The sequence below is a fragment of the Tamandua tetradactyla genome, chromosome 10 (genome assembly GCF_023851605.1).
Source record: "Tamandua tetradactyla isolate mTamTet1 chromosome 10, mTamTet1.pri, whole genome shotgun sequence".
Taxonomy (NCBI): Eukaryota; Metazoa; Chordata; class Mammalia; order Pilosa; family Myrmecophagidae; genus Tamandua; species Tamandua tetradactyla.
The window spans coordinates 5,023,347-5,046,200 of record NC_135336.1 but is presented as its reverse complement, the minus strand read 5'-3'; the positions used below and the strand labels follow the sequence as shown (position 1 = coordinate 5,046,200).

Here is a 22,854-nt window from a genome sequence, read left to right as displayed (position 1 = left end):
AGACAAAATTAACAATAAGGGAACTGAAATGACAGTCAGTACTCAAACAGTGGGACTCCCAGCGGGGCAGGGACCAAACGATGCCCCCATTAAGGTTACAAATGTCCTCCAAGTGACTAAACCCAGGAGTCGATTCTCTCAAAAACCAGGAGTTTTGCCTGTCAGCAAAACATTTGATCCAGTTGATCATTCCTTCTTAGAAGCACACTGTTCACTTGGCTTCTAGGACTCCACACTTTCTTGACTTTCCTCGTACCTCACTGATCTCATATTCGCAATCTCTTTTGCCAATCTTGTCTTCTTGAGGCTGTGGGGTTCCCAGAGTCCTTGACCTTCTTCTCTTTTCTTTCTGTGTTCACTTCCTTGATAACCTTATCCTGTCATGAGGCTTTATTTAAATACCACATGAGTGCTGATGATGCCTAAACAGGTCTCCAGCCTCCCCTTGGGCTCCAGGCTCAAGCGTTCCACAGGCAGTACAGTGTTCCCCTCCTATGTGTAACAGACATTCAAACTCAGCATGTCCAAATCTGAACTCCTGATGCCCCTCCCCCAAACCTTCTCCATCTCAGTTGATAACTCCAACCTTCTAGTTGCTCGAGCCAAAACACTTGGCACCATTCTTGACTCCTCTTTTCATCTCACATCTCACACACAATCCATCATAAAGCTTCACAACCTTTAAGAAAGTATACAGAATCCAAACACTTCTCACCACCTGCATTCCTAACACCTCGGAGCAGCCATCATCTGTCCCCTGAATCACTGCAAATCCTCCCGACTAGATTCTCTGCTTCTACCCTTGCCCTGTACAGTCTAGTCTCACCATCACCATGCGGAGTTCTCTTGTAAAAACATGCCAGATTGGACCACTCTTCTATCCTCTGGTGACTCAGAGTAAAATCAAAGCTCTTATTACCTGCAGAGTCCTGTCTGCTCAGCTCTCTCTTTACCTTCAAGTCGTCATCTTCTCCTGTTCTCCTCTCATTCACTCTGTCTCTGCCACTCTGGGTGCTCTAACCCAGCAGTCTGCTTGGAACAACTGGGTAGTATGCTTTCGTGATCATCCTCTGGGCCTCCCCTTCTAACCTACCAGGATACAGAACACAGCTCTCTGACAGTGCTCTTAAAACTACCTTTATCCCAACCCTTTACCAAACTGTCTCCGCCAGTGAACCAAATGCACACTCAATCAAAGCTCCTGGCTCTGTTGAATGGCCCTGCTATTCCTCAAAAGATCTAAGTGAGACTGGCGAGCTGGGGGAGAGAAGCCTGGTGTGAGGACCTTGGCAAGAGCACCATATCAGGAGGGTTCTGGTCTAAGCATTGCCACTAATCTGCTTCTTGGCACCTCAGTTTTTACTCTGATGTAAACTCAGTGTCTGGTGGAAAAGTTTTGATAACTGGATAGATGGGCTGGACCAGATCATTGGTTCTTAAACCAGGCCTGCTTGTTAAAAATACAGATTCCTGAGCCTCAGCCGAGATCTACCAGATCAATCCCTGGGTTGTTTTCTGGGAATCTAAATTTTGAATAAGCTCTCTAGATGATTCTAATGGGCTTCTAGTTTCAAGAACCACTGATGTAGACAAATGTCCAAAGTCTCTTCTAAACCTAGCATTCTATGAATCTGGGTCTACAGTCTTTGATGTCCCAAGCAAATCCTCCTAACTGTATTCTCCAAGGTTGGGCACAGTCCTACTGGAAGAAGGAGACAAAACTTGGCTGACTGTGGAGGGGAGGGATTATTTGCTTGTTTCAGACCCAGCTACTAGACAATCAGATAGTTGCATACCAGGGCAAGGTCATCAGGAAGCATCAATACCACACCTCCATCCTATAAGAGAGGACTCAAGAGTTTTTATTTCTCTGTTGCCCTAAGTCCCCTTCATTTCTCACAATAAAATTTTCAACTTGCATAAATTATTAAACTGAATGTGCTCCTCCTTTCTCCTTTTCAAGAGAAATTGTACATGGGATTGTGGGTGCTAGCAGAGGGTGGGGGAAGCATTGAATTGTAGAAAGTTACTGCAAACTTTCCCACCCAGTGCTCCTACACCAACCCCCACTCCAGCTTCCTGCCTGGTCAGAATAGAAAATGAAATCAGCAGGGCAAAGTCCTCCCCCTTCCCCCAGGCTTGGGGAAAGTTTGCTGAGATCATGTTCTGATTAGTTAGTACTCAAGGAAAACCTTCATCTTTCCCTTAAATGCTGAACTATGTATCTTCCTTTTCTTTAAGGCAAGAGTAGTTGGCCCAGAGTAAAGTGTCGGCTCATCACTCTTGACCATCATGTACAGGAACCTTCTTCCCCAAATCTCCCTTTCCCACCCCCAGTATATGCTTTCAGAGCTAAAAATGAGGCTACTTCCTATTCTTTAGACAAGGGCATGAACCGGTTGGAGCCAAGGCCAAGGAGGAGGCCCTAGCATTTGGGCTTTGCAGAGAGGCAACATTGAGCTTTCTTCTTGAAAGGGCTATGATCGTATATAACTTGAATTGGTCAATGGGAAAAACTAAAGAAGTAACTTATTTTAGAAATAAGGCCAATGGGAAATCATTGGCCTGCAAGTCAGGAGACGTGTTGCAGTCCAAACTCTGCCTATCACTGATTGTGTGACCTTGGGCGAGTCATTTCACCTTCTTGAGTCCCAGTTTTCCTTATTTGTAAAATAGGCAGCTCTGATTATTATATTCTGAGGTTCATTCCGGCTCTACAAAAGTAAGGGATAGTCAAGTTAAAGTCTACGTGAACTTCTTGGACAGAATTGTATAGCAGGTCTCTAACTTCTTTCGCTGTGTTTTGTCCCAAAATTTATAGGCTGGTGGCTGAGGAGACAGGGAGCTCTCTCTATAGGCTCTTCATTTGTTGGGATCATTTACTCTTTAGCAGTTTCATTGGGATTGGAGAAGAAGAAGAATTCAGGAGAGAGTGGTGGGAAGGAAGAGGTTTATCTCAGGAAATGTTAAGAGGAAATGACAATGCAAGGGACTACTATCAAATATCTCTCATCACTGATTAGTCTTTCTACTGGAAAAAAATGATTCAAAAGTAAGAAGTTAATTCCAGGTTAGCATGGAATAAATTCTATAAGAACGTTGGCTAATGAGAAAGTAGTAAGGGATACTGGGAAAAGCATCAGGTTTGCAGTCAGAGGCCTAGGTTTAGATTTACGCTTTACACTTTCTGGTTCTAGAAACTTGTAGGAAGTCACCCAACCTCCTTGAATTTCAGCCTCCTCACCTGTAAAATGGAAACAGTACTATCTAGCTTGTTAAAAAGATGATGGATGTGAATGTACCTGGCACATACTATAAGCTTAGTATGCACACAGACTTTTTTTTAATTTCCTCATCTTTAATCCTATTTTATGTTGGAGCATGCAGTTGAATTCTTGACTTTGAAGTTCCTTCCTTTAGCATTACCATCTACTCACACTACCACTAAGAAAGAGCAGTGCTCCTGTCAAACTCCGGGCCTGCCTTGGTCCTAGCACCCTGAACTTAATACCATCAGTTGCTTTTCTACCTACAGTGTCCTTCTCTAGGCCTTTCAGAGTCCAAGAATGCAGGCTGGGTGTTATCCATCTTTGTGTTTCTAGTGACTGGCCCAGAGTAGTTACCAAAATAGATGTTGTTGGATGAAGGAGAAGCACATGGCATTGGTTCTTTTTTAGTTTTAATTACAACTATAAAAATAATGTCAAAGAGTCTCCTGTATTTATATTTCATTTTGGCTTGCAAATAACTTTGCTTATGTTAACTTAATTATCTCAAGCAGAAATCCAAGAGCAAGTTTACCCATCCCCTCCCCCATTCCCATATTCCTATTTCATAACTGGGGGGAAACAGAAGCCCAGAAAAGGGGCAGGACTTACACAGTTTATATCCAGTGCTGGCATCAGAACCAACACTCAAGTCCATGACTCCTAGCCTAGCCCCAGATGGCTATTGTCCAACTTAAAGATTTATTTGAGAGCTTACTGTGTGTATATCACCCAAACTCGATCCTTTAAATGCCAGGAAGCATTTACCTGTTGAAACTCTGGTCTCCTGCAAGACCCACGTCAAGAGCTATCTCCTTCCTGAAGCCTTTTGTCATGGCACCCCTGGAAATGAGCCCACATTCTGAATTCCTTGAGCACACAATTTGTTCTTCTATCTTAACACTATACTGATTATGAGTTACTTGCATCCTCCTATCTTTCCCCCATCGGTACCTGGAAAATAGGGAGCATGCATTCTTCGTCTTTGTGTCCCCTTCAAAGCCTGACACCCAGCCTGGCTCACATGTGTTCTCCAGAAATGTTTGTTGAAGGGGGAGAGAGAGGAGGAAAGAATCTTGCCTTTATTCATCTAGCAGAGTGGGAAGGAATTAGGCACTTAATTTTTAGTGAAAAAGTCTTACAGTTCTATGTATTCTAATATGGTTTCATGAAACCATTAGGAAGTCATTTCATAAGTAAGATGTGTCCAGTCATCTTCAAATAAGTCATTCAAATTTAGCTTAAAGGATTCACAATTAAGAGTTGTTGAAATGATGAACTTAAACATTCATTCTAAGTGATAAACTAGAATTTAGAAGACCCAGGCCTTACCACCACCAGTCACTTAATGTTGGATAAGTCACTGAACCTCTTCAGGTCTCCATTCCAACACTTACACATTAAAAATAATTACAGTCTCTCTCTCCCTCAGCATTGTGTTGATGATTAAATAAGATCATCCACATAGAGCAGAGTTCCTGGAAAATGGCAAATATTTGGTCAATACAGTCACTTGGCGATAAGTGAAAGGTGTTTAGTATCTAAGAAACAGACCAAATTTAGAACTTCACTCTTTTTGACTTCTACTTCCGGATCGTCTACACTATCTTTAAGTCACCTGTGGTTCTAGCAACCTGTAATTTGAAGGTTATTTATTAACAGTTGCCTAAGTGTGTTTGGCTATTGATGCCAATGTGGCAGATACACCTCACTGGACCTCAGCTGGCTGTCCAGTGAAGCAAAGTGACGGTTTAAGTGTCTCAGGTAAATCCAGGTAAAACACTGAGGTCATAGCCCAGGCCAGTAGCCCTTGTCCCTGTGAGACTGGGGTGGGAAGCTCTGGAAAGCTCCATTGTTTCTCTAGATATGAATGCAGAGACTTACCACACATTTTCTCAGACCCTTCACTGAGTCCACCTATGCCCCCATCCAGCCTTCCTAACCCCCTGTGTCCTTACTTTTATCTTCCAAGACATGGACCAGCAGCCTCAATGCTGTGGTAGTCACACTGGCTGCTCTGACTATATGACATTAAGGCTACATTCCTCTTAGTGCCTTCTGATCCCATTTGAACAGCAAATGGGGTATCTCAGACAAGGTTTTAAGCACATAGGGCTAAATATTCCTAGAGTTTCATGAGGTAATAATTTTTGCAATTTCTGGTTAACCGAGATAGAGAGCCAGACATCATTGGTAGAGGAGACACTTCACCAAGCAGTGAGGACAGGCTTTCTGTCATGTGTTCAACACACATTTATGAAGCACCTACCATATGCTAGGCACCAGATTACAATGGTGAGCAAAAACAGACATTGTAGCTGTGCACAAGCAGGGGAGCTAGGCTTCAGTAAAATAATCACACAGGTAGGCAGATACGTAGGAATGGTAGTGAGTGCTAAGAAAGAGAGTCCATGGCTACCCAGGACCCCAGGCAAAGCCAGCCAGTCAGTGTGTTGGTACTCGAACCAATGGAGTGGAACAGGCACTGTTGCAGCAAAGCGCATGAAGTCATCAAATCTGCCCTCCCTGATGCTGAGCCTTAGCTCAAAGTCAGTGACTCCACTAATTTGTAGGCACATGGTAGTTTAATCTGCCTGTGCACTGTGCCAGTGTGGATTGTCACTAGATGTATGGCACCCTCCAGCCATCTCCCAGGTGAGGAACTAGAGCCCAGCTGGGAAACCAACATAATTGCCAACACACGAGTGGATTGTTTCTCATAACTTGCCTTCCACTTATAGGAAGCCCTCACAGAAAGACCACTTGGATTAAGGAGCTGTCCAGGGTTGTAGATTCCAAATTTTTCCATCCAGTACAGAGATGACCAGAAAGACAGGGTCTTACCACTCATTCAGGTTAAGAGATGGAAGGCTCTCTGGCCAAGGTCTCTCCTGTAGGCAAAGATAAAGAGCCCAGGGTACTTGTTGGGGGCGGGGGGGGGGGGGTGGAGGGTGGCACAGGGACTCTCTCAGCTCTAGAAAGTAAGCGTGGCAGCATACATGGCATTCCTGCTGAATGTTTACAGGCCTGCAGAGTCTATGCTTTGCTTGTCACAGGAAATCACAGCTTTGTCATGTAGTCCTTCAAGCGGCCCACGTTGGAATCAACATGCCCCAAGCTAGTCATTATCTTCTGCTGTCTCTGTATACCTTCCCTCCTCTTCTAAAACCCACTCCCCACACCTGCTTCTGCCACATTCCCTGCCTTTGTTAATAACGTCACCTGTTGGCCCAGCTAGAGACCCAGATTCCTGTATTTCTGCTCATAGCTGCCTCTTATAGCTCTCCTATAATGATTTATTTCTGTGGTGTCTCTCAGGCCTCACTGAGAACTCCTCAGGGGAACACTGCATGTTGTAGTCCCTTCCATGTCCCTGTGCCTGGCACAGTCTCTGAGTCTTCAGAAGGGCTTAGGAGTATTGGATGACCCAAAGCACCTAGAGCCAGGGGCATGTGGCATGGTGGATTAGGAAACCATCTGAATTCCCTCTCTAATCCCAGCAGACCCTCCCTAGCAGTAGCTGAGGTCTGTGACAACATACCTCTCATGGCATCTGGCAGCAATTGCCTTGCTGGAATCAGCAGGGTTAGGCCAGGTATTTTTATGCAGCTTTCAAATGCAAGTCATAATGATGTGGTTTTCAGATGCCTGTTTCTATAGAAACTGTGATTGAAATCCCAGAATCAAGCCTCTTAGAAATTAAAGATCATTTTTGTCCCCTAGATAAGGAAGGTGAAAACCTGCAAAATGAAGAAGCTTGCCCACAGTCAATCCCAGACCGAAATCCAGGTCTTCCCGTTCACACAGGCCAGTCCTCCATCCACTGGAGCAGAGGTCGGCAAAGGTTTTCTGTAAAGGGCCAGATAGTAATCATTTTAGGCTTTGTGAAGTATACAGTCACTGATGCAACCTTTCAACTCTGCCCATAAGCATGAAAGCAGCCACAGACAATACATAACCAATTGGGAGTGGCTATGTTCTAAAAAAAAAAAGATCTTTATTTGCAAAAACAAGCTTCAGGCTGGCTTTGGCCCTCGAGCCATGGAATGCTGATCCCCATATGAGAGCCTCGTGTGGTCCATGAAATAACAGCACTGGCATAGCCTGAGAATATGTTAGAAATGCAGAATCCCAAGCCCCATGCCAGACCTGCTGAATCAGAATCTGCTCTTTAACAAGCTTCCCTCGTGCTCCCCACACACACTGAAGTTTGGGAAGCACTGTACTATGGACCCTGCTGCTCCCCACAAGAATGCCAAGAAGACAGATTAGCAAAATGGAGCAGAGGAGGGTTCCGTGACATGCCCAAGGTCACACTAATTGTTGGGTCTGGGACCAGATAGAACCCATGTCCTAGTATCCAAGCATAAAATTCTTTCCACACACATCACAATACTCTCCCTTTCCCATTTCTAGCTGGGTCTAACCAACTCGAATTCACTGGAAATGCAACTGACATAATCATTCACTCTTTCCCAGCTGATTTTTTTTTTAACTTTTTTACTCTATAATCTAACATATCTGTAAAGCAAAGAAAGTAAAAAGCAATAGTTTTCAAAGCCATTCTTCAACAAGTAGTTACAGGACAGATCCCAGAGTTTGTCATGGGATACCATACCATCCTCTCAGATTTTTCTTTCTAGATGCTCCAGAATATAGGAGGCTAGAAGGCTTAACTCTTTTTTTATCATCGCAATCTACTTTTTTGTGAAAAATAACATATATGCAAAAAAAAAAAAAACCAATAAATTTCAAAGCACAGCACAACAATTAGTTGTAGAACAGATTTCAGAGTTTGGTATGGGTTACAATTCCACAATCTTAGATTTTTACTTCGAGCTGCTCTAAGATACTGAAGACTAAAATATCAATATACTGATTCAGCACTCATACTCATTTGTTAAACCCTACCTTCTCTGAATAACTCCACCATCATCTTTGATCTTTCTATCCCTCTCTGTTTGGGCTCTGGCAATTCTAAATTTTTTATATTGGAAGGGTCTGACACTAATATGGGGCAGGGAGATGGAGCTATCTGATGTTCTAGAGAGGCTGGGCCCTCTAGGTTCCAGGACTTATTTGGACCAGGGACCCATCTGGAGGTTGTAGGTTTCTGGAAAGTTACGCTAGTCCCCAGCTGATTCTTGAATGAAGAAGACTCTCAGACTTCAGCTATGTCTCCTTCTCTTCCCCCACTATTCCCTCCAAGACCAGTTCAGGGCTGGTGAGGTAGAGGTGTGCATCTTCAGAGGAGAAACTTGCTCACACGGGTTCAAGCTGGAGTCATTCCATTGAATTCCTGCCTCAGCAAGTTAGCTGTTACAAACAACCACAAAGTCAAGCAGTCTTTCATTTTTTTTCATATGCAGAAGAAACAGCTATACTAGATTTTTTTGTAGGACTAGACATCTTAGATTTTTCCTTCCTGTACTTGCCTTATGGTCCCAAACCAGCTGCTTTTCCCCTGTAGCATCTCGTAGGCAATTTAATAGTAGGCCCCTCCTGAAACCCAACTCGTGGCAAAATTCCATGATGGCCAAGTGCTCTGCACAGCCTGAACATCAGTGTTCTCCTTGGTCCGTTTCTAATTTATGCAAGAAACATTTAATCTTAATCAATCAACAAGCACGTATTGGGCTATTATTTATTAAACCCCTATGTATGGGCCACACTTGTTGCATATATAATTATTTAATGCATTTTATGAGTGAATACACTGAGGCTCAGAGAGCTTAAGTGACCTGCTCCAAATCACACAGAAAATACACAAAGGAGTGTGGATTTAAATCTCCCTTTAATTATTTAATCTGATTCAGGTGCTATAGAGGATGAAAACAAGAATATGATGTAGTCCCAGCCCTCACATAGCTCAAATCTAGTTAGGAAAAGAAAAATATGTGAAACGATCATGTTAATGCTGGAATAATAGGCATGCCCCCTAGAGTGGTAGAGTTGATGAGCATCACAGGAGTGCAGAGACAAGAAAAGAAGGGGCTCTCCTTCAGTGCTAATCTCCAGCTGCCCAGTGCTGTGCCATGCATCTGGGAGATGGTCAATAAATGTTTGAGGTATGTATATGTATATATAAATATGAATGAATGAATGGATAAAATATGGAATGCATACTAGTACTTGGCATTGGAAAGGATTTGAAAAGGTGGTGAATGAGAGAAGGGGAACATGGGCTGGGGCACTAGCTCACAGAAGTAGCAAGAGCAAAGACTGGAGAGACAGAGACCCTTGAGTAATATGCCAAGGAGTTTGTCCATGATCCTTTTAATGGTAGAAAGAGATGAAGGTTTTTAAGACAGGAGTGCTAGGATCTGAGTGTAATGTGCAGTTTGGATTAGAGAAAGGGAAAGGACCTGTCAATAAGAAGACCCATTTAGAGGCTAATGTAGAATGCAGGACTATGGCTCTAAGGAACTGGATTGGGAGAGACCCAACAGGAGTGTGGACAGAAGCCAATAGGAAGTAAGGGTCAGGAGGTGGACACTGCCTTTCTCCACAAACCCCCATCGGGATCCCAGATTCTTCCACAAACACCCATACACCAGCTCAGTCTCCAAGCCCAAATCCTTTCCTGGGACCAGGGGCTTCTATCTAGTAATTAGGAAACAGAAAGAAAGCTAAAGAAAATCATTGGTGCCTTAAGCAGACACCTATGTCTTCTCCACTTCCAGCACATTTCTCTTCCCAATTCAGGCCAGTTCATCCAATATTTATCCAGCACCTACTTGAATTTAGCATTAGATGCTAGAAATAGTTTACATGCATCATCTCATTTCAATCCCCCACACCTCCTCTCAAGAGATATTTTATAGATTAACAAAAAAGAAGGCCAGGGAAGTTAATTGACTTGTCCAAGTTCATGCTAATTAGTGGATCTGGGACTAGAGCCTAAGCTGTAATATACCCCAGCCCCTAGCCTCACCGTACCTCCCCATTTCTGACTGGTTCTGACCCAACAACCAGAAAAAGTCCTACCTCCCTCCCAGCCAGGACTCTCCTCTAGCTTTGCCTTGCTGGGGTCAGGGGGTGCATGTATATGGTCCTCTGAGCTGTAATTAGTTGGGTCAGTGTAGATCTCTATAATGTACCTTATGTATATTTCATGTTCAAGAAACAGGTTTGAGGTGAACTGGAAAAGTCTCTATTAATTGATATATTTTATTATATACACTGTACCTAGAATTGAGCCTTCTCGAATTCAGCATGCAGTCATGCCAGATAATATACCAAGTAGTGTTTTATATTCACACCAAGGAACTCAGCATCCACTTAATAAGATCATGTTGCCAAGAAGTCTTCTCTGAGAGGAATTAAGAGGAGGCTCATGCCACTCTTAAGCTCACCTCCCTGCCTTCAGATCACTCCAATGTATTTTGTTTCTGCCTTGAGTCTTTTCATCTCAGCTTATTTTTGGAGTCAGACAAGCCTTGGTTTGAATTCTAGTTTTACTGTATGGCAGCTGTGTGAAATTAGACAGATTTCCTAACCTCTCTGAACCTCAATTTCTTGTGTGGGGATAATAGTTTCTAACTCACTGAGTTACCACAGGGATCAAAAGCAGTATCTTTTGTAAAACTCTAGACCTGACCTGGAATCAGTGCTTGGTGAGAATCATTCCCTTCATATCCTCATTGGCACCACCGGGTCGAAATTCTACCGCCTCCCAGGCCTTTCCAGACTCTCTCATCCTTGGTTTCTCTTACAGGCATGATGATGTCAGACCCTCACTTGAGGCCCATTTCCAGTCGATCCTCTCTTCCTGAAAAATTCCCCATCACACAGTTCTTCTGCATATTTCCCCTTTCCCTTCTGAAGCACCTGGTTCTTTTGCACAGAAGCGTTTAGAAACCCCTCACCCCAGTGTGCAGAGGCTTTGCTGGAGCCCTGGCTAAACCCAGAAAAGAAAGCCACACAGAGTGGAGGGCTTTCTTGCCTCCCCACCCGCACACAAACGGGCTTTCAGGAACCAACAATGGCCATTGTGAGCCCCCGGCGCTTGCTTTCTCTTGCCATGGTATAGGGTTTCACTGAACGTTCTGTCTCCTGCACAGTGTGAGGCGAGGTGAGGACTGCTGCCAATCTGCTCTTTACCCAGACATGCAGGAAATCCATCCTCCGTTGTGGTTGGAAGAGCTCACGCAGAGCTCACCCACCCAGTCGGGAAACTGGGACCCTGAGAAGGCAAGTGACTTGCCCAAGGTCATACTACACTGAGCCAGCCCCTGCCCACCCAGCCAACACATTCACCTCAAACCCTGCAGCCTCTCTTCCTTAGAAAGCAGTGGCTCCTGGCTGCTGCCGCCTCCTACCCCTTCCCAACTGGAGCCCCCAGAGTCAAAGGCCACTCGATGCCTTCCTGCCACATTTATGCCCTGATGGAGCCTTACAGACTGACTCTGGGAGTAGGAGAAGCCTGCCCGCAGGTGTGGCGAGTCCCCTCAGAGCCAGAGCAGCGGCGTCAAAGCCACGCCTTACCGAGCTCTGGCTCCTGCTATGCCCCCTCCTTGCTCATTCCGAGAAGGACAGCCGTGGGACTGAACCACACACACACACACATACATTCACACACACATCCACGCGTGACTGCAGGGAAAGGAAAGGAAACTCATTTCCAAATAAAAGGCTGAGCCCCCTCTCCATTTTAGAGCAGGTGAAGAAGAAAGAGGGATATTTCACTTGCCAGGAGGGGCAGTGACTAAAAGCTCATGGTCACTGTATCTCTGCCCTTTATTCTGTTTTTTTCTCCCTCAGCACCCTTCTCCCTGCCCCCACGCCCTTTCCTTACTCACCCTCTGCCTTTGTCCTCTCCACCCCCTTGCCTTCCTCTGTTACCTTCTTCAGTTACATTAATTGCCATCTGCAAAAGGCCATGCACTGACCATGTAGCAAAGACAGAACTTCCTGAGGACATCCCCTTCTAAGGATACATAAAATCACAACAGCAACAGTTTCTTGCAGGCCTTCTGGGTGGAGCAGTGTGCAGGGCACTGCATGCTACCTCTCCTGAGCCTCACAGCAACCCTGCAGGCAGATTATTATATCTACATTGTCCTGATAAAGGGCAGACAGAGAAGTTAACTGACTTCGCCTATCATCATGAACCTGTGAGTGCCTGAGCGGCAAGATTCAAACCCAAGTCTGTCCAAAACTCCTGCTCTTTGCTTCACAACATGTTGCAGGAGCACACTCTTTCCATTGGGTTTATAGAATGCCAGAGAATGAGCAAGGTAAAAGGAGCCCTCTTCCTCTCTCTCTTTGTGACTGGGTCAAGCCTTCTAAGGAAAGCATTAATCACAACTTATTTTTTAGGAATTAATTAGGATTAATGAATTAGGACACCTGAGGGCCTAGCACTTTTACAGGCCAGGTAGGAACATGGTGGGGTGGGGGGAGGAGTGGGGACTCTGTTCAGTCGGTTAAGAGCCTCCTGCCTAAGCTGCCCTTGGGCTCGAGGTCGAGACTCCAAACTCCCTGTCCTGCAGCAGGTCAGGAAACAGTCTTTGGGGGTGGGGGTGGGGGTCTCTCCATTTCCCGGCTCCCAGCTATTTTCCAGCTGCCGTGCTTCTAAGTCAGGCTTTAAAGCTCTTTAACCAGGAGCAGGATTTCATCTCCACAGACTAGTCCCAGGGAAAGCTCAGATGGCTGCTTAGTTCTGGGCTCTGCTGGGTTCCCAGGGCCTGAGCTGCCCAGGGCACGTGCACCATCTCCATGGAAATTCAGAGGTGGGAGAGGAATTGTGGGGTGTTGCCTACCACAGCCTTGGGGAGCTGAAGCTGCAGAGAAGCCTGCCAGCTACCACTCACCCATCTAATGCAAGGACAGAACTGACCAGGCGCAGAGCAGAGCTGGGCCCAAGACCTTCCTCTCCTAGGGCAGGAAGGCGTCTCCCCGGGCACACACACACCTCAGTGCACATCAGCACCCCAGCAGCACTGTAATGAAGGACATTTCGAATTGTTGCTTACAGATCACACTCACATTCTTCACCTCTTTTTTCCCCAAAATAATCTGGCAAGATAGATTTTATTGTTGCCCCTGTTTTACAGATGTGAGGATAAATGATATGGCTGTTAAGTTTTTAGCTCCAAACTCAAGAATTTTGTTCAGTGTTTCCCAGTTTTGTTTTGTTTTTTTCTTTGCCTCTTGTGATCCCAGAGGCCATTTATTAAGTAGTGATGAATTCCTTTTTGGATCTGTGATGAATCAGACATATACCCCTACCAGTAAAGAGCTTTCAATCAGTATTAGATAACCAGTGTTAGATAATGAGCTGATAAAACTTCAGCCCAAAGCAATGACACCTGACATCTCAGTTCACCTGCTGTAGCCCAGGTAAAGGAAGTGCGCCCACAGATTTTATTATATTACACAGATATCCTAGGGATTGGGACAAGCTTCCTTGCCGTACGGTGGGATGGTTCAGTGCTTCATCCCATAGTCAAGGATGAAGCACTCCATTTAGGGTTGCTTGGCTCCCTGTTCTGGTCCATTCCAGCCCTCATGCCTGAATCATGGAGTGCTGATGCCTGAGGAGATGGGATGGAAGTGATGCGGAGTACAGCACAGGCATCCTATAAGCCAAAAGTCTCTCCACTCTCCTCAAGGGTGCCACAAGAGAGGATCCCTCATCATGACACCCATATACCCAGAGTTTCCCTTGCATCAAAAATGGCTGGATTTTCAATACTGTGAACCAACAACCAGGATGAGAAGGAACATTAAAAAGTATAGATGAAGTAGGAGAGGTAAAACCCAGGCTGGCCTATCATTGTTTGTTATAATCAGGCTATGTGAATTAATTCATGGAAAGCCCAGTAGACAGAACTATCTGGGCAGTCAGTTACTGTTATTATTAGTCATTATCTTATTCCTTTTTCAGGCCAAACATGTCGAGGTCTTTGGCACTAAAGCATTTACATTATTCTGTTTGTTCAACAAACATTTATTAAGCGCCTTCTATATGCCAAGGGCTGGACTAGTTGCTAAGATGCAAAGATAAACAAAACAGAACATGTCCCTGCCTTCAACTCACAACAGGATCGAGGGAGTGATATGTACAGGAACCATTGCCATTGGGTAAGATATGCTATCAAAGCACAGGAGAGGGAACACACATGATGCTTGAGGGTCCCAGGAGGGTAAAAAGGAGTTTTCCAGGCAGAAAGATACTATGCAGGAAACAGAAATGAATGATTTTGCATGCCTCATCAAGGAACTTGGACACTGTCCCTTGGACTTGCAGAGCCTCTGAAGGTTCTGGAATGGGGGGATGGACAAGTCCAATGTACCCCTTAGATACTAGTGCCCTGAGGCCGTACCTGCCTGACTTGTGCTCTGACCCCCCCTCCTAGTAGTAGCCTAGACTAAGAGATAAAAACAAGAGGAACTGTTGAGATATAAGAAGTAGGAAAAGGAGCAGAGTCAGGGAAGAAATGAAAGGCACAGGGAACTGACTGAGGGGCACACCTGGATTTCCAACCTCTCTGTGGAAGTATAAAACTCTGAGGAGCAGTAAAGATTTAAGAAGAAATGTTTTAGCCCAAACATTGAGAGTTCGTAGCCTCATACCTAACTCCAAGAAGGTAGGTGGATGGACGGATAGTTGGAAGTCGCCAGGGTATATGTAGCAGAAAAGCAAAGTAAAACTAATATAATTCGAAGGCCTACTCTGGCACTTTCACATACGGTTCTGCCATTTAAATCTCACAACCACTTTTTGAGGTCAGTATTATTATTCCTAATTTTCATCTTAGGAAGCTCTAGATCAAAGCAGTCAGAAAGTAACTTTTTGTGTTCTTCACTTCAACTCCTGCGTACGTTTTGAGCAGTTTTATCGCTTAATGCTCAAGTTCTCAAACTTGAGCATGCCTCAGAATCTCCTGGAGAGTTTATTGGAACATAGATTGCTGGGCCCCATGCCCAGAGTTTCTGAATCAAAGTCTGGGTGGAGCCTGAGAGTCTGCATATTTAACAAATTCCTGGTGGTGCTGATGCTGCTGGTCTGAGACCCATGGGTCGGTGGGGATGACCTACCAGTAACCTAGCCCAGTGGGTCCCAAACTGTGCTGCACTTTGGAATCATTTGGGAATCTTTAAAAAATAATAATAATAACGATGCCTATCTCCCACACCCACACATTCTGATTTACCTGGTATAGGGTGCAACTGGGCATCATCATTTACAAAAGCTTCTCAGGTAATACACGCATGCAACAAACTTTGGAAATCACCCACCTAGCCTCATATCTCCTTCACCCTAATCCTCAGCACCACCCATCGCTTCAGCAGCTCACCAATGGGGCCACAGGTGGAACTTGTCATCAACCATAGCTCCTCACAGCACTCCTTCCAACCATCTCTCTTCCACTGCCTCAAAACACCTCTTCCTAGATTCATCAAATCTCTTTTTGTCCTCTTTCTTGTCATTCAACTCTCCATCTATTTCCCTATTCAACCTAGACCTGTAGTAATTACTGCAGCCATCTCTTGTCCAAAGCCAATGGCATCACTTCCCCTTGTTCTTTCTTCTGCCACATCTTTCCAGCAAAGTTTGATGAGGAGTATCTAAGTCAAGGTACAGATGTCCAAGGAGGCTTCTTGAAGTTGATGATACTTGAGTTGACTTTGATGGGCAAGTAAAAGTGGGAAAGAGCATTTCAGAACAGGGGTATGCCGTATGTATATGTAAAGGCAGAAATGAGGAAACAGTAGGGTTTACCTGGAAACTATGGGTTATTTTATGTTTGGAGCGATTGCCTAGTCCTACAGTGTCAGGAAATAAAGCTGCAGGGGCAGCACCCTGCCAGATGGAAATGGACCTTCAGTATTAAGCAGGGAAGTTTGAACATCATCTTTACAACTATGAGGAGCACTTGATAGATTTTTTAAATGACTTTTCAATTATAGCCTTAGTACATACTTAAATAGGAAATATCCAGAAAGGCATAAAGAAGAGAATAACAATCTCCTTGAATCTGATTACCCAAGACTCCACACTGTTAAAATTTTTCTGGAATTTGTCCTTTTATTGTGCATATTCTTACCCAGTTAAAAGCATGATATATAAGCGAGTTTATATCCTGCCTTCACACTTAATATTATAGGAATCATGTTTCAGGTTATTAAAGCCTTAGAAGTATTTTTTTAATTCTACATACAAAGATCCTATAATTTATTTAACTATTCTTGTACAGGTAGAAATGGGAGTGGGGGCAAGCCACTATTATAAATGATACCATATTGAACATGCTTGTATGAACTACTGTTCTGGCAATGATTTTTTTGTGATCAGTAGCAAGAAGAAAATTAGCAGATCAAACTGTTGTAAGTTGTAAGACTCCTATTAAGATTTGCCAAATTTCTTTCCAAAAAGTTTTCTCCCTGTTCACTCTTTCATCCTCGGTGTGAAAGAATGCACATTCCATCTTCTCTTCCCCAGCACATAGTGTTATCACTGAAGGATGACACTGAAGGATTTTTGGTCTGGGGATGACATGATCAGATAGGCATTTTAAAAATTGCCTACTGAAAGCTGAATCTAGCCAGCAGATTGGAACTGTTACTGTGGCCCTTCCTGTTTTCTCCTTTGCTTCCACCTTCTCCCCGTTTTTCCATTCTTTGTCTTTTTTCTTTCTTTCTTTTTTATTTTTTTCTGTCTTTTCTGTGCACGTTAAGTGTCTGTGCATGGGAAACATTTCACAACACTTTGTTAGCAAGGATTGCAGGGAGTAAATAAGAACAATGCTGAACGGCCTGGTTCTGCTACTGCATCAAGTTTTATGCCCAGCCCAGAAATCCTCTTCCTATAACTCTGGCAAAAAAAAGATACTGTGGACAATAATTCTCCTTACGGAAATTTTTTCCAAATATTTCCCCAGAAAACTGCAAGTGTTTTTATCGCTATATGAATATCTTTATCTTGTGGCTATCCAACTGTACATGTGGTCATTCCTGAGCCTGGATGCTCCTCCCTTCTTCCCCTTCTCAACCCAGAAAAATTACCTTGGTGTTCATCCTTTAAGGCCTTCTTTAAATGTTTGCGGTGCCTTCCTTTCTGCCTTGCCCAGTCAGAGTCAGTCACTCAGGTGTTCTTGTTTCTATAGTCTAATTATAGCATTGTCTACACCTAATTCTGTTTCTCTCTCTTGGTCAAGAGTCCTTCAAACGTAGAACATTTTATATCCTCTGTTCTCAGCAGTGTCTGGTACTTAGTTGTTACTCAGTAACAATTGAATAAATGAATGAAACAGGAAATAAATGAATTTCTGTTTTACTACAATGCATGGACTAAATATTGATAAGCTGAAAGAATGTAAAGACAATATGGAGATAGGTTAATTGCCAAAACAACACTCTGAATCATTAATGGCTATAGTAAAATAAACACCTGGTGTACCAGATGTTCTGTTCCTGGATTCTCAGCCCTGAACCTCAGTTTCTCCACATGCTCAGATACTGTCTTACACTCTATTCTGTTTCATTCTAACTCAAAAATTAATTTGCCCCTAAGAATCTCTGTACTCAAGGAAGTAAAATGGATGTAAGTGGTGCTAAAACATCCTAAAGTGTGTTCAGGGAAAAGAAAAAAATACTAATTCCATGGGCTACTTAAAGACATCACGCAATAGAAAGGTGCTGTGGTCCAATAAGTTTGGGAAACAAATTAAATAGATTTCTTTACCATAACTTCCTGGGAGGCCTTCTAGGAAGTTGAAGGTAAATTCATCAGGGTAATGGCAGGGAGGTAGAAGAGCAGTCAAGTCTTGCCTCAGAAGTACACAGGAGTCATCCTACCCTCTTTATGCCGGGGAAGATTCAGAATATAAGGTCAAAGGCAGAGTGACAAAAAAAATGTACCAAGATCCTAACCTCTTCTACATGTATCTCCTCGGTCTCACTTTTGGGTCAGCTCCTGCCCCACCCCACCTCCCAGTCTCCCCCCTTGCCAATGAGATCAGCCTTCATTACTTCTCTTCTAGAGCCAGGAAGCAAGGTAACGTGTGGGAAGTGATAGCTGCAAGGTAATGTGTGGGAAGTGATAACAACTTTAGAGTTAAAGCCATTCAACAGGGAAATTTGTTAAAAGACCAAGGCATGGTAAAAGCTGAGTCTATTAAGTTCCCTATTTCTTAGAACATTTTGTTACCAGGGAATGTTTCAAGGAGGGAAAACATTGAACTATCACAGCTCTGTCAGATACCAAAGCCTGGAACAAAGAGCAACATTTTATAAGACATCTGTCTCTGCCACTAGAGAAATTTCTAAAAAGCTATTTCCCTTTTCTGTTCCTCTCTCCTACCCCAGCATAACTCCGTCCACCCTCCTCATTCCTAAACACGCTACACATTTCTCTCTTCCCTTCCCTTCCCCTTTCCTTTCCCTCCTTCTTTCTCATCTCTTATCCTCCACTTACCTTCCTGTCTTTCTCTTTCATTTCTCCTTTCCTTTTCTCTTCCCCTTTCTTCTCTTCTTCCTCCTATCCTCCTCCTCTTGCTCCTTCTTTCTTCTCCCTTCCCCCCCCCCCACACCCCTCTTTCCCATAGCCCACAGTTTTTTCACAGACACTGATAGAATGACACAGTACACTATCCAATGGTTATTCAACTCTCTTTGGTAAGAAGGGAACTAATTAAGTGACTAGAGTTTAGACATTGAAGGGTTTTTGGATCCAAATTCCTTCAGAAAGCCTAAAGCAATCTCCTAAACTAACATTATTCCACCATAACTTCTTGTTCCAAATCCAGATGAGACGGAGAGTTTAAGAGACAGTTAACTTTTCACAGATGTGAAGAAAATAGTACCGAGAAAGAAAATGGGAGCTTCAATAGGTAGAGAGAAGAAAATCGATGTGCCTGTCACAGGAGGACATTAATACAGTTTGTGTATCTGTTGGCAGCAGATGTTCAACAATGATCATCAGTAGGTTGGACTGAGGCCGTATTGACATGTTTGCGGTCAGTCCAAGGGTTTGTTTAACAGTCTTCATTAGAATACATCCATCAAGAGAGTGTTTTTTAAATAATAGCTAGCATTCTAAATAAAAGGGTAGAGACAAACCCAAATATCCCTTTGCTAATCTCAACAAACACTATTACACTCAACCAGGAGGCACTGCAGAAGACAGAAGCCATCTGTTAAATAAACAAAAGAGTTAACGTAGAAACTATCTTCTAATATGTTAATATTGGTAGAATGTTAGATAGCCACAACCTATGAGAGAAGTGCATTTGCTTGGTAGAAAAAGAAATGGGAGCTTGCTTTTTAAAAAGTCCCTCTTTTATATAAATAAAAAGTTGTGCTGTAAAAGGGAGTCTTGGCCTGACATCAAACCTTAATCCTGTCATTGCTTTCATAAGAATTTGGGCAGGCACAATTCAAGCCTGGAACTCTGAAAAAAGGCCCCTCCCAAGTTCTGAATCAGAAGTAACTGCCACTGTGGGAGCCCGTTGGTCCTGTGTGATTCCCTGAGCCTGAAATTTATAGTTCCTGTCTCTCTTTTTCTACTGTGGACCCAGAATAACCTGGTGTAGGTGAAATATTCTTTCCCTTGGCTCAGATTAGGCGCCTGGTGTCCTGAAAGAGGTCACTGATTTCCCCCAAGGATGTCCAAGGAGGTTGGCTCACCAGTGGCTTACCACAGGCCATTCGAGGTAAATTAACCATGTCATCATCAGTGAGGCCAAGATGTTATTTAGACCTTCAGAGAAGAGAGACTTAATCCAGTTATGGATAATGAAATTCCACAACATTCCTTCCTAACCACTGTATCTTCAGCTGTATGGGGAGGGGGAAGGGAGAGGAGGAGTGAAAACTATTTTGTAAATAGTTGTCTCATCGTTTATGTTATTCTACATTTGAAGAGGGTTCTTGATACAACATACTATATGTCAGATACATATTATTGTGAATCAAAACCCTTTTTCACTAGAACTGGACTTCTGTTCATTTATGGACCTTTGGGGAAATGCTCTATTCAGAGTGAGTATTAAAAAATTGTTTAGTTGAAGATGAAGGTATGTTGATGGATCTGGTTTGGTCATTCATGGATCAGTGTGAGGGACAAAGAGATGTGTATGTACTGCTTTTGCTTATTTCACTCTACAGACCTCAGTGACCAGCTCCTTGAGGTGGTGGGGCTAGAGGGAGCCATGGAGATGGGTCAGATCTACACTGGCCTGAAGAGTGCGGGCAGGAGGCTGGCTCAGTGCTCCTCTGTCACTGTCAGGTATGCTTCCTCATTACCCAGCAGCTTGTGGACCCCAATCTCCCTCATAAAACTTCCAGACAACAGCTAGCAAGACATCTTTGTATTTCAGATCAGGAGAAGTGGGGGATGGAAGCCTGATAATGTTTGTAAAGAACAACTTTACAGGCCATTTCCCAAACCGTGTACATTGCAAACATCCAGAACATCAAAATAGGACCCACCACAACCAGTTTGCCATTCTCTTAAAATGGACTGGTGACATTCTCAAAACAGAAGTATGAGATTATGATGTCCAGAGAACCAAAGGTCCAACTCCTTACCTTTTTTTATCTTTAGAAATGTAAATGTTAGAGATATGCCAAAGAGCACCCTCTGACAAAACCCAGGTTCTCTGCTTTGTTCTTTCTTGCATATTGACCTAGAAAATGCTATTTCCTATATGCCTTTCTAGAGGTGAACATCAGCAAACCTGTCACATTTGGCTACAAGGATACCCTCTCCTCAGGGTATGGAGAACATAGGTCAACCACTGCAAGCTCCTGGGAAGAGATGGGGTCTAATGAAGGAGATCCTTTGGCATCGGTTACATGTGTTTAATCAATGCAACCAGTCACAGGTTGTCTCAGATTCTTCCCTGGTTATTAGAGAAGTCATTATTTCTTTCCTTTTTCCATTCTATTTCTACAGATCAAATCAATTTATGTGCTTGGGGATATTCTAAAGGGGACCACAGCATGCAAGTTTTCCCAAAGTTATTTGACCACAGAATCCTTTTCTCCCAGAGTCTTTTGGGCAAGTGTCCTCTGAGCACATTTGCTGAAATTCTGCTCTGGGCACTATGCTGCATCACTCACAAAGGCCCCCAGAGCTGTTCCCTGACATCTCTTAGCTGTAGTCTACCCCATTTACCCCTTTCCTTCATCTCCTCTCTCCATCTTCTGGCTTTTCTATTACTCCTAAAAGCTTTGCTCCCCTTTTAATTTCTGAGCTGTTGTGCTGGGGTCCCTGTTTTGCAAATTCACCTCTCTAACTCCTTCCCGGTCCATTCTCCCTGACTCAAATACTGAGTGGGTCTACTCTGTTACCATATCTAAGCCACAACTTATGTTGACCACACGGAACATGACATCCTGATCTGATCCCTGAGAAACAAAAAGAGGCCATGTATAATGGGGAAGCCTTTTTCTTCATATTCAGTAGATCTGTTTCCAAACAGAAACAGGGGGGCAAATCTGGAGCTCCATGTTCCTTGGCATTTCCCAGAAGCTCTCCTCAGCCCCCAAAACTAAAATGCTACTCTCTCCTCTTATTACCTGTTTTTATTATTAGATTTGTTATTTTTTATTATTAAATATCCTTAGGGTCAGTCAGAGGATCATCTACTTTGTAACACAGCTTGCCTCCCTCATTTCATAATGTCAAAAACAGCAAATGTCAAACCCCGGGGAGGGCTTCCTGCTTAGTGGGTAGTAACTGTTCCCTGCTCACCCAGACCAGAAGCCTCTGAAAAGACCTACCATTTCTCTCAAAGCAATATAGTATGAGTTCACAACTCTTCCACAGAAGGAAATCAGAAGACCGCTTCTCTCTCTTTTTAAGAAATCCATATGCCCAAGAAGCCTTGTCCCAGACAAGAAAGTCAACATTTTCTGCTTTCCTCCCATCCACGGGACAGTATTCCCCAGCTAAACCAGGTCCACAGTCCATGCAACCCCAGAGCATACAGTTGTTCAAGAGGTAGGAGGTGATAGTTAGAATCACGTATAAGGCAAGACACACACAGACCTGAGCTGTACCTTGTGTAGATTGGAGACGTTACCTCATTGATGTGATGTAACCTCTCACTCAGCAAAGAAACCAGGCCCGTTCCCATTTCATTACCCCAGTAGTGGGATTTTTGGCATGAGCTGTAGGCCCTCCAGCTAATTGTTTAACTAAGGGTCTGTGTAGCAGTGGTGCTGCCATACTTGTTAGCAACCAATTTCCAGACTTCTGTGGAGTTCACTGTTCACCTAGGACAGTATTTCTCAAAATGTGGTCAGAGGACAAAGGCAACAGAATGACCCACCCTGCTTATTAAAATGCAGATTCCTGGGTCTCGCCCCAAACCTGCTTGAGTTGAGATTCCTAGGGAAATCTACTTTTATCAAGCTCCCCAGGAGTGTCTTAGGGAACACTTCATAGTTGTGCAGATAAGGTCTTCCCATTTCTTTTTCCCCTGGTGGGACAACTGATTCTCCAGCTCCAGGGAGCTCACTGTGTTCTCTCTCGGTTTTGGTGGTTCCAGGACTAATAAGCTGCTGCCAATGCAAGTAGATGGAGAACCCTGGATGCAGCCACCTTGCACGGTGAGTTTGCCAATCTCTAAAA

General features: G+C 43.8%; 1 protein-coding gene across 4 annotated transcripts in view; it reads left to right on the top strand.

Annotated features, from left to right (window-relative positions):
* DGKG (diacylglycerol kinase gamma) overlaps positions 1-22,854 on the top strand; it is a 206,791-nt gene that overhangs the window by 170,739 nt on the left and 13,198 nt on the right. For all 4 annotated transcript variants that reach the window (XM_077117823.1, XM_077117820.1, XM_077117821.1 and 1 more), the window contains 2 exons: positions 20,382-20,502; positions 22,772-22,832. In XM_077117823.1, the coding sequence (XP_076973938.1) occupies positions 20,382-20,502; positions 22,772-22,832 (182 nt within the window). The remainder of the gene's footprint in view (positions 1-20,381; positions 20,503-22,771; positions 22,833-22,854) is intronic.